At 36.2% G+C, this 13228-nt stretch overlaps 1 protein-coding gene across 1 annotated transcript; it reads left to right on the forward strand.

The window, feature by feature from the left end:
- Window positions 1–10502: 10502 nt before the first annotated feature.
- Window positions 10503–12637, forward strand: LOC123494703 (dirigent protein 5-like). The gene is made up of 3 exons (XM_045230783.1): window positions 10503–10940; window positions 11615–11813; window positions 12195–12637. The coding sequence occupies exons 1-3, from the start codon at window positions 10582–10584 to the stop codon at window positions 12273–12275; spliced, it is 639 nt and encodes a 212-aa protein (XP_045086718.1). The 5' UTR covers window positions 10503–10581; the 3' UTR covers window positions 12276–12637.
- Window positions 12638–13228: the final 591 nt, after the last annotated feature.

Genomic DNA, 13228 nt, shown 5'->3' on the forward strand with positions numbered 1-13228 from the left:
CAAGCTCCTTAAATGAAGATCCAGATCACCTAACTTCACATGGCCATTAATAGCTACATTTTTCTCTAGTCAGGGCATTGAGCATGATGGATTATCATAAGAGATACCAGTGATGTAATTTTTCAATGTACCTCTCCTTTAGTAAATCAAGACGCAATTTTGTGTGTGCAGCTTATGAACACAATATGAAATGTTTTTAACATGCCTCAAATTGTTGAAAACAGGACATGTAACAGTCTAATAGCACAACCAAAGACACTACAATACTCCATTATTATTTCGAACCTATTGCCAATATTACAGATCCTAATACTAAGACGATAATATAACCTTAGTTATGGAATATGCAAGTAATGGTTGACATGCACTTTTTACTTCTTATTCTCCTTTATAAGGTTTTTTGTCTTAACACATAAATTTACCAAATTGTACAACAATAGGTCACATGGTTGATTTTTTTTTGTTTTATTTGTCGAGGGGAGTATGATTAGTTGCTTCAAGTATGTCATGAACTCCCAACCAGTAGGAGTGTTAACGTAGTTAGTTACTCTAGGTCAGTATGTACTAGCTTAGGTTGCTAACTCGAGGTCAAATAAGGTACGAATATGAAATATCTTATAGAGCATGGATTTTATAAATTACATATGCTCCCGCATGAACAATATATTTGAAGAATTAAAAAACCAGAATTTTGGCATCAAAGATTTTCAAGTGTACTGGGCGTTTGGAAAAATTGTGGCGAAATGACATCCGAGGAGCTATAAACAAACATTGAAGCTCCAATATGCTTGCTGTTGGAGAGCAGTTAGGATGTCAATTCTCCATGAATTATGCAGACACCTCAATCACTTGACCATTTTCTTGAATTTAGTGTTCATTTGGCATATGAGCTAGGGCTCGGAAAGCAATTAATGATCTTTTATAATGCTTCTTTGGTTAACATTAGCTGGAGAAATAGAGTCAGTTATAGTATGAGTAGCTGTAACATGAATATTTGACTTCTAAATTGGGGATTTAGATCTGTAGACTTCATAACATGGACATTAAATGCAAAACTTGCTTAAGTGCTTGACTTGCGAGTCACTTTAAAAAGAATTATACAGGTTCTCTAGACATTATATTGTATAGTTAAGTGGAACACCTAGGATTCGATTGCAGTATGAGTTGCTCACCTTTAACAAGTGGCTCCTAATTTGTAGATCTAGATCACCGAACCTCATAATGGCCATTAAATGCTTAACTTGTCTAAGTGCTTGAGTTTGTGATGTTGCTTTAAATACTATTTAAGAAGTTCTCAAGATAAACCACCATGAAGGTAAAAGGTACACATTTAGACATATTAACACCATGCATTGTTCCATCCCTCTAAGGACACTAACCATTCCAAATGTCATATTTGTACTTCGGTTTTCCCCTTGGATTACATTGCTATATTGGCTTCCCTAGAGCGCTAGAGAGCACTACACGGGTTGTGTTGCTGCTCATGCACACAAACCAATTAGCTCTTATGTTATATGGACATATGGGCCTTTGGTCTGCGAGCGACATCCAAAAAGTAAAATACAAAGTAGTGTATGCAACACATGCCTTGCGGTTGGGTAAATCATTCTACGTGAGGCAACCAATGAAAGAAACAAAACCAAAATGTGTGGATTCAACATCCTATTAGAAAACACAATAAAAATTCTATTTACGTATGAATCCAAATACTGAAAACTTGATATGGTGCAATGCTACCGTCACTGTGAGCGTTAGTACCATTATTCCATTTTTTTAACTTTACTAAAGCTTTAGTTTCTATCTAATTTTTAATATTAAAGGGTTCCAAAAAACGAGGATGAATATGTGCGAGCGTAAAGTTCACATGTCAAAGCAAAGTGTCACAAAATTTTTCTAAGGAGATCTCATGTCCAAGGTATAGATTGAAGTCCACTTGAAGGCACTCCTATGATTCTATAAATAGAGACTTTTACCCTTCATTCGTCCACACACATCCACTTCCCCTCTACAAGCTCATCTGCCTTTTTCTCCTCGTCCTTAGAACTTCCTGCCATGGCCGGTCCATCGGGAATTTTGTTTTTGCTCGTCATTGCAATGCTAGAATTTCTAGCCCTCTCCAACACCCCTCACCCATATTGTGACCGTCCATGCCAAAATGAGCTTAGCTTGCACCTGTACCTGCACCAATTTGTTGCTGGTCCAAACCTCCCAAACCGCAATGAAGAATTTGTCTTAACCCCAGGTTATCCTCTTGGTTTTGGCACAACCCTCATCCATGATTGGACCCTAACCAATACAGTGAATCCCAGCGATACTATTATTGCACGAGCACAAGGCACACATATACAGGCGAGTAGAACCAATGCTAACGGTTGGTACATCTCTCAAAACATAGTTTTTCAGAGTGGAAGGTAATTCTTTTTATATTCTCTCCCGTCTCAATAAATTATGTGCAATTTTTCCTTACATTAGAATACATTATTTGTACATATAATAATTTATTGGTTTAGTAATTTTTATCCGATGTTTTATTCTTTACCATTTCGTATATGTTAGAAACTCCTGACAAAAGTACAAATAAATATCTACTATATGATAGGTATTAATGAAACATGTACATGTGATTTAACTTTTAGATCACAATGGTACACAACGAAGCAAGCAACTACCACATACACACATATTAATTGGTAAGACACACAGAAACACACACACACACACACACACACACACACACACACACACACATCGTGCACATCCACTAAAATCATGAGAAATGTTGCGAACACATGAGATTACTAATGTCTAGGAACACACTTTACTATAGAATGCATACGCAAATTGTCTATGGTGATTTAACACCACACATCATATGGAAAACGAGATACGTATTTCTAAACGCTAGCATCCCATCCATGCATCTAAATAATACTATATTTTCACAACAAATCAATGAGGTTAGTATGTAGAGAAACTAATAAGGGAAGATATTGTAGATTTTATACTTCAACACATAGTAAGTTTGATCATTGTTAAATCTTCCATACATCTCTAACATTCTGAAAATATTTGATATGCCCTCCATGTGAAGGTTTGCTGGATCTACACTTCAGGTGATGGGGACTTTAACTGAGCAAAGTGAGGGGTAGTGGTCCGTTATTGGAGGGACTGGAGAATTTGCTAAGGCGCATGGTACTATAAAGTACAAAATGGACCCTGCCTCTAACATCGACGACGGTATTAGAGAGCTTGATATTCATCTAATATACACCCCAAATTATCCACAAGCTGTAAGTACAAGTGAAGCTTCGTGTGTAAATATTTCCCTTATTTATAACTATTATGCAAGTTTGACCAAAATTTTGAGTTTCATAGCCCGTAATTTAACTAAGGGTTGCTCCCGTACTCTATTAGGATGAAGTTTCATGCATTTCGTTTACATTAATAATAGATATGGCTAAAATGTTGTCGTTAAAGAATGTGGTGTAATCGATCAAGATTTTTCCTGGATCGTGAGTCACATTTCATATAGAAGAAAGTGCAATTAAAACCGAAGCTACAATTTCTAGCATCACATACAAAGTAATTTAGTAACACTAGCCAATATTTATATTAGAAGGTACACATGTTAGTTGTATATGACATTAACGTTATTTCATTTCACTTTATGCAGACTCAGTCTGGTACACCACCTCTTGCAAAATTGTTGGGTGGCTGTCATGCGGTCGATAATTGTTGCTGCAAGAAATACTGATGGGATCAATGATGATTTACTCAATGAGAGGCCGTGCAATGGCACCATGTGTATCTTTCATTTCAATCAAGGTGTGGGTTTGAAGGATGGGTGTACCTATCCTAAAACCTGTACTATTTGTTTTCTATATTAACGTTTGAAGGTACACATGTTAGTTGTATATGACATTAACGTTTGAAGGATGGGTCTGCAAGGAGATCTATATTTTCTATCGAGTAAAATATAACACATGTTGCAACTATCGAACTTCTTGATATGAGTACATAAATATATGTTACATGAAAATACATATGTGATTGTGGGGCTAGTATAGTTTTTAGACTTGTGATGGAATTCGTCACATATGGACTACTTTGTTATGCTAGAGCCAGGTAAGTGAGAAACCTTCATACCATGATTAGCCAACGCCATGGGTGAATACTCTGTAATGCTCATTGGTCAATGCTATTTCTGATAGTATGGAATTATAAATTGTTGTCCTTCTAGGGGTTTTGTTTTTGAATGATTTTTCCTCATGGTTTGTACGTTTTCTATCTTAATGCTGTTTATCTTAGTTGTTGAGTAATTTTGTACTCTCTTTGTTTGCTTTTATATGGATTTGAAGTATTTAACTTAGTCTCATGCATGGGCTGGCGTAGCACACCTTCATACAAAAACCTCACATCACTCACACTTCCACAAGTAACTTAAGATCTCATAAATATCCTTGAGCGTTTTATTATATTGTCGCGCCACATAACATTGTTGTCTTGTGTAGTACGAGCATGTTGATCTTTAGCTCGTTTATCATGAAGCGTATTGTGACTTTAGTTGTGCAGTTGGTTACGTGAACATTATGGATGCTTTTGATTTTATATTCATTCATTTGTTTTATGTGGATGCCTTTAACGAAAAAGGGGTTCTACGAAAATTTCAAGATTTTTTAGACTTGTAGAAATAAGTTGGTGTCGTAGCTTAAAGGTTTGGCATAAATCTAGGGTGTTGCGTCCTAAATGTTGTGACTTTCACTAGAAATGTTCTAATCTTATTTACTTTATTCATAGCAACAAACCCATCGTCCTTTACTCAATACTAGCACAAATGACGGTGCATTTCGATGGGAGACATTGTTATGCGTCTCATGCGCCTTGTCTCCCTTGGAGAGCTCCTCTAGTACCCCGGACATCGAGCTTCTAAATTAGCTCGCGTAGGAAAGCACATTCCTTCCTTCATTTAGCGGGACTCATTCTATTCTTCTCGCTTTGTCATCCTCATCCTCCTTTTCTATACCGATTCCCAAGCCGACTTATTGAGTTGATCGATAATAGGCAACTACAAGACATATATAAATTGGTGGTTTTTATTCTAAGGGGTGAGGTGGTACTATTTAATGATAATAGGAAGAGCTGACTTACTGAGTTGTTGGTCTTTTTCAGGCCCAGCAGAGGCCCAATGCAGCATGCGTGATGTAATTTAAGTCGGCCTACTCGGACCGTGGGCTAGAGAGAGAACACTAATTTATTTTTTCCTGTGGCCCAATCGAAGAAAAAAAGATGAGGAGCAGGCCCCTTGGCCCATGTACGGGACTGACTCTCTGTGCCCCAATCGAAGGAAAAATGCAGAGCAGGCCCCTTGACTGCACGGTTTGGAGTCCCAAAGCAAGAATTTATTTATGTGTAGAGAGACAAAACTTTTAGTACCACCTTAGATAGGTACGGGAGAAAATAATTCTCTACGGCGACAGACGAAATATTCATAGAAACACACCTTCTTGTTTAGTAGGTATAGATGAAACAGAAAATATGTATAGAATAGGAAGGGGAGGGAGGTAGGGGAGTCAAAGTCACAAAGGCCTACCAACTTACCTAACAAGTAAAGGAGATTATTAATCCAGGCCAAGAAGTTTGGTCTCTTAGAATCCTTAACTTTATGTGAAAGAGAGAGATACCATGTACAAATTTGATCGCCAAGAGGCAAAAGGAGGCATCTCACCGCTGAAAAGTTTCTCATTCCTCAAGATCCGTATATAGTGGAGGGAATGAATAAGTGGATACATTGTAATCCTTTTACGTGCAAAAATATATCAATATGTCCTTAGGATGCAATTACTTGGTAACATTGGTAGAAGCTCCAAATGAATATTTGAATTTTCTATGAATTCTAACAAGAGCGTTATGCATCACAAGAATTTTACACGACAAAGAGGGGGTTCATCAAATTAATAGTCTTCTTATTTTACTTAGAATCTCTGTGTTGTTCAAAATAATTATTTTGTAATATACTCGATTACAATAGTGGGATGTACACATGTAATTTTTAATGACTGTTGTAGGTATTCTGAAACCATTTTTGTTTGTCCATTTAATGTATTTTCAATTATTTTTTATTGGACATTCATAATGGTCAAAACAGATAGAGAGTCAACTTAAGGGGTAGGGCTACGTGGTTGTGATTAGTCACACAAATTATAGATGCATGTTACTTGTAGCATTAGCTACTCACCATGACCAACAAGATCCTTAATTGGATATCTACATCACCTAACTTAGCATGGACATTAGTAGATATACTATTCTAAGTCGGAGACTATGGGACGTCAATTTAAAGAGAACTTTCGAAGCTGCCAAGATGCTCTATTATGTACGCGTAGCTGAAACACACTAGTTCATGTCGACATGTAACTTTATAGGTGGAGAAAAGTAGGCAATGCAACATATGTAGTTATGATTTGGTTTTTGCCGCCGGTAAGATAGTGAAAAAAATAGTGGCCGCAGGAACTCACACCTACAACTTCAAGTTTCAAACTGCCTACTCGAGATCTGGATATAGTGCACATCTATGCTCATTAAATAGGTCAAGATGGTTAGCATTTTGTTGTTACATGAAAAGTGAATGTTGGCTCGCTACCTAGTCCCTTGCGTACCTTTTTAATGATCATTGTTTGCATTTGAAAACCTTTTTCCATTGTCCATTCAATGTATTAGGTATTATTTTTATTGGACATGCATGATGGTAAAAACAAATAGAGAGGCAACTTAAGGGACAATATAAAGTGGTTTGATTAGTCACAAAAAAAATCCATGTTAGTTATAGAATGAGCTACTCAGCATGACCAACAAGGCGACAAGCTCCTTACTTGAAGATCAAGATCACCTAACTTAACATGGCCATTAGTAGCTACATTTTTCTCTAGTCACGGCGTTGAGCTTGATGGATTATCATAAGAAGTACTAGTGATGTAATTTTTCTATGTACCTCTCCTTTAGTAAATCATGGAGCGAAGTAGGGAATGCAGCATATATCATTATGAATTGGGTTTTCTAACCTGTAAGATAGTGAAAAATCCTAAAAAGAGTTGGTACAGGACCTCACACCTACAACTTTGAGTTTCAAACTAGATCCAAATATAGTTCACATTTATGCTCATTAAATAGTTCAAGGTGGTTAGCATTTTCTTGTTACGGGCAAAGTGAATGGATGCTCGCCACCTATTCCTTTGTCTACATTTTTTGTTTGTTTGCTTGTCTGTGTGTGTTTAAATATGATCATACGCAAGAAAATGACCTTAATTGGTGAAAACACCACCACCCGACAAAGAAGATGCCCTGCAAATTTATCAACATCACTTAATTTACTATCTGTGAACTTTACTCAATACGTAATTAGGGATATACATGATCATAGTGTTGACGTGAGCAAACCAGAATGATCGTTGGTGACATGATGTCACTACATGATGTCACTTATTTTACAATGTAAAACTTTTTGGTGCAAAATATATATCAATATCAGCTTAGGATGCAATCAGTTGGTAAAGTTGGTAGAAGCTTGAATAATTCAGTGAATTGTCTATGAATTCTAACAAGAGCATTATACATCACAGGAATTCTGCAAGACAAAGAGGCGTTTTATCAAATTAATAGTCTTCATTTCTACTTACTATCTCTGTGTTGTATTAAATAATTATTTTGCAATATAGTTGATTACAATACTGAGATGTACATATGTACTTTTGAATGAGCGTTGTAGGTATTTTAAAACCTTTTTTGTTTTTCTATTCAATGTATTTTCTATTTTTTTATTGGACATTCATGATGGTCAAAATAGATAAAGAGTCAGCTTATGGGAAAGTGCTACGTGGTTTAGTCACACAAATTATAGATGCATATTACTTGTAGCATTAGCTACCCAGCATGACCAGCAAGATCCTTAATTGGAGATCTAGATCACCTAACTTAGCATGGACATTAGTAGATATACTATTCTAAGTGGGAGACTATGCAACGTCAATTTAAATAGAACTTTCGAAGCTGCCAAGATGCTCTATTGGGTACGTGTAGTTGAAACACACCGGTTCATGTTGACATGTAACTTTATAGATGGAGAATAGTAGGCAATGCACATATATAATTATGAATTGGTTTTTCCGGCCTGTAAGATAGTGAAAAAATGAGCGGTCACAGGAACTCACACCTACAACTTCAAGTTTCAAACTACGTACTCGAGATCCAGAGATAGTGCACATTTATGCTCATTAAATAGGTTAAGATGATTAGCATTTTATTGTTACATGCAAGAGGAATGCCTGCTCACCACCTAGTCCCTTGTGTACCTTTTTAATTATCATTGTGTGCATTCGAAAACCTTTTTTTGATTGTCCATTCAATGTATTATGAATTATTTTTATAGGACATGCATGATGGTCAAACAAATAGATAGTCAACTTATAGGACAGTATAAAGTGGTTTTGGTCTGTCACAGAAATTACACGTCCCTGTTACTTATAGAATGAGCTACTCAACATGACCAACAAGGCGACAACCGCCTTAATTGAACATCTAGATCACCTAACTTAACATGGCCATTAATAGCTACATTTTTCTCTAGTGAGGGCGTTGAGCATGATGGATTATCATAAGAAATACTAGTGATATAATTTTTAATGCACCTCTCCTTTAGTAAATCAAGTTGCATTTTTTGTGTGCAACTTATGAACACAATATGAAATGTTTTTAACATGCCTCAAATTGTTGAAAATGGGACATGTAACAGTCTAATAGCACAACCAAAGACACTACAATACTCCATTATTATTTTGAACCTATTGCAAATATAACGGATCCTAATACTAAGACTATAATATAACCTTAGCTATGGAATATGCACGTAATGGTTGACATGCACTTTTTACTTCTTATTCTCCATTATAAGGTTTTTTTTCTTCAATTATAAATTTACCAACCGTTATTGTACAACAATAGGTCACATGGCTTGATTTTTCCTTTTGTTTTATTTGTCGAGGGGAGTATGATTAGTTGCTTCAAGTATGTCATGAACTCCCAACCAGTAGGAGTGTCAACGTAGCTAGTTACTCTTGGTCAGTATGTACTAGCTTAGGTTGGTAACTTGAGGTCAAATAAAGTACGAATATGAAATCTCTTATAGAGCATGGATTTTGTAAATATGAGTACATATGCTCCCGCATGAACATTATATTTGAAGAATAAAAGAACCAGAATTTTGGCATCAAAGATTTTCAAGTGTATTAGCCGTTTGGAAAACATTCTGGCGAAATGACATCCAGGAGCTATAAACATACATTTAAGATCCAATATGCTGCTTGTTTGAGAGCAGTTAGGATGTCAATTCTCCATGAATTATGCAGACACCTCAATCACTTGACCATTTTCTTGAATTTAGTGTTCATTTGGCATATGAGCTTTTATAATGCTTCTTGGGTTAACATTAGCTGGAGAAATAGAGTCAGTTGTAGTATGAGTAGTTGTAACATGAATAATTGACTTCTAAATTGGGGATCTAGATCTGTAGACTTCATAACATGGACATTAAATGCAAGACTTTCTTAAGAGCCTGACTTGCGAGTCACTTTAAATATAATTATACAGGTTCTCTAGAAATTATATTGTATTGTTAAGTGGAACACCTAGGATTCGATTGCAGTATGAGTTTCTTACCTTTAACAAGTGGCTCCTAATTTGTGGATCTAGATCACTGAACCTCATAATGGTCATTAAATGCTTAACTTTTCTAAGTGCTTGACTTTGCGACGTCGCTTTGAATACTATTGAAGAAGTTCTCAAGATAATGAAGGTAAAAGGTACACATTTAGACATATTAACACCATGCATTGTTCCATCCCTCTATGGACAGTAACCATTCCAAACGTCATATTTGTACTTCGGTTTTCGCCTTGGATTACATTGCAATATTGGCTTCCCTCGAGTGCTAGAGAGCACTACACGGGTTGTGTTGCTGCTCATGTATACAAACCAATTAGCTCTTATGTTATATGGACATATGGGCCTTAGGTGTGCGAGCGACATTAAAAAAATAAAATACAAAGTAGTGTACGCAACACATGCCTCGCGGTTGGGTAAATCATTCTATGCGAGGCAACCAATGAAGGAAACAAAACCAAAATGTGTGGATTCAACATCCTATTAGAAAACACGATAAAAATTCTATTTACCTATGAATCCAAATACTAAAAAGTTGATACGGTCTAATGGTACCGTCACTACGAGCGTTAGTACCATTATTCCATTTTTTTAACTTTACTAAAGCTTTAGTTTCTGTCTAATTTTTAATATTAAAGGGTTCCAAAAAACGAGAATGAATATGTGAGAGCGTAAAGTTCACATGTCAAAACAAAGTGTCATAAAATTTTCTAAGGAGGTCTCATGTCCAAGGTATAGATTGAAGTCCACTTGAAGGCACTCCCATGATTCTATAAATAGAGACCTTATGCCCTTCATTCGTCCACACACATCCACTTCCACTCTACTAGCTCATCTGCATTTTTCTCCCCGTCCTTAGCACTTCCTGCCATGGCCGGTCCATCGGGAATTTTGTTTTTGCTCGTCATTGCAATGCCAGCATTTCTAGCCCTCGCCGACACCCCTCACCCATACTGTGACCGTCCATGCCAAAATGAGCTTAGCTTGCACCTATACCTACACCAATTTGTTGCTGGTCCAAACCGCCCAAACCGCAATGAAGAATTTGTCTTAACCCCAGGTTATCCTCTTGGTTTTGGCACAACCCTCATCCATGATTGGACCCTAACCAATACAGTGAATCCCAGCGATACTATTATTGCACGTGCACAAGGCACACATATACAGGCGAGTAGAACCAATGCTAATGGTTGGTACATCTCTCAAAACATAGTTTTTCAGAGTGGAAGGTAATTCTTTTTATATTCTCTCCTGACTCAATAAATTACGTTCAATTTTTTCTTACATTAGAATACATTATTTGTACATATATTAATTTATTGGTTTAGTAATTTTATTCGATGTTTTATTTCTTTACCATTTCGTATATGTTAGAAACTCCTGGCAAAAATACAAACAAATATCTACTATATGATAGGTATTAATGAAACATGTACATGTGATTGAACTTTTAGATCACAATGGTACAAAACGATGCAAGCAACGACCACATGCACACATATTAATTGGCAAGACACACAGCCACACACACTGGTAAGACACGCAGCCACACACACACACATTGTGCACATCCACTACAATCGTGAGAAATGTTGCGAACACATGAGATTACTAAAGTCTAGGAACAAACTTTACTATAGAATGCATACACAAATTGTCTATGGTGATTTAACACCACATATCATATAGAAAACGAGATACGTATTTCTAAGCGCTAGCACCACCTCCATGCATCTAAATAATACTATATTTTCATAACAAATCAATGAAGTTAGTATGTAGAGAAACTAATAAGGGAAGATATTGTAGATTTTATACTTCGGCACATAGTAAGTTTGATGATTGTTAAATCTTCCATACCTCTCTAACAGTTTGCAATATTTGATATGCCCTCCATGTGAAGGTTTGCTGGATCTACACTTCAGGTGATGGGGACATTAACTGAGCAAAGTGAGGGACAGTGGTCCATTATTGGAGGGACTGGAGAATTTACTAAGGCTCATGGTACTATAAAGTACAAAATGGACCCTGCCTCTAACATCGAGGACGGTATTAGAGAGCTTGATATTCATCTAATATACACCCCAAATTACCCACAAGCTGTAAGTACAAGTGAAGCTTTGTGTGTAAATATTTCCCTTATTTTCAACTATTATGCAAGTTTGAACAAAATTTTGAGTTTCATAGCCCGTAATTTAACTAAGGGTTGCTCTCGTACTCTATTAGGATGAAGTTTAATGCATTTCATTTATATTGATAATGGATATGGCTAAAATGTCGTCGTTAAAGAATTTGGTGTAATCAATAAAGATTTTTCTTGGATCGCGAGTCACATTTCATAGAAGAAAGTGTGTTTAAAACTAAAGCTACAATTTCTAGCATAACATACAAAGTAATTTAGTAACACTAGCCAATACTTATATTAGAAGGTACATATGTGAGTTGTATATGACAATAACGTTATTTCGTTTCACTTAATGCAGACTCAGTCTGGCACACCACCTCTTGCAAAATTGTTGGGTGGCTGTCATGCGGTCGATAATTGTTGCTGCAAGAAATACTGATGAGGTCAATGATGGTTTACTCAATGAGAGGCCGTGCAGTGGCAACATGTGTATCTTTTATTTCAATCAATGTGTGGGTTTGAAGGATGGGTGTACCTATCCTAAAACCTGTACTATTTGTTTTCAGTTCTCTTTTTATCGTGTGACCATGTGTGTTTGGAGCTACCTAATGTATTATGCCTCTAGAATAATAAAATTGGTATGGTTGGGTGAAATTACTCTCTTTAATTACTATGTGCTGATAATCTGCAAGGAGATCTCAAGATCTATATTTTCTATCAAGTAACATAACACATGTTACAACTATCGAACTTCTTGATATGAGTACATAAATATATGCTACATGAAAAATACATTTGTGATTGTGGGGAGTGTATAGTTTTTAGACTTGTAATGGAATTCCGTCACATATGGACAACTTGGTTATGCTAGAGCCAGGTAGCTGAGAAACCTTCATACCATGATTAGCCAACGCCATGGGTGAATACTCTGTAATGCTCATTGGTTAATGCTATTTCTGATAGTATGGAATTATAAATTGTTGTCCTTCCATGGACTTTGTTTTTGAATGATTTTTCCTCATGATTTGTATGCTTTTCTATCTTAATTCTGTTTATCTTAGTTGTTGAGTAATTTTGTACTCTCTTTGTTTGCCTTTATGTGGATTTCAAGTATTTAACTTAGTGTCATGGATGGGCTGGAGTAGCACACCTTCATACAAACACCTCACATCACTCACACTTCCATTAGTAACTTAATATCTCATAAGTATCCTTTAGCATTTTATTATACTGTCGGGCCGCATAGCATTGTTGTCTTGTGTAGTACGAGCATGTAGATCTTTAGCTCGTTTATCATGAAGCGTATTGTGAATTTAGTTGTGTTGTTGGTTACGTGAACATTATTGATGCTTTGATTTATATTCAATCATTTGTTTTCTGTGGATGCCTTTA

Source organism: Aegilops tauschii, chromosome 7 (assembly GCF_002575655.3).
Source record: "Aegilops tauschii subsp. strangulata cultivar AL8/78 chromosome 7, Aet v6.0, whole genome shotgun sequence".
Lineage (NCBI taxonomy): Eukaryota > Viridiplantae > Streptophyta > Magnoliopsida > Poales > Poaceae > Aegilops > Aegilops tauschii.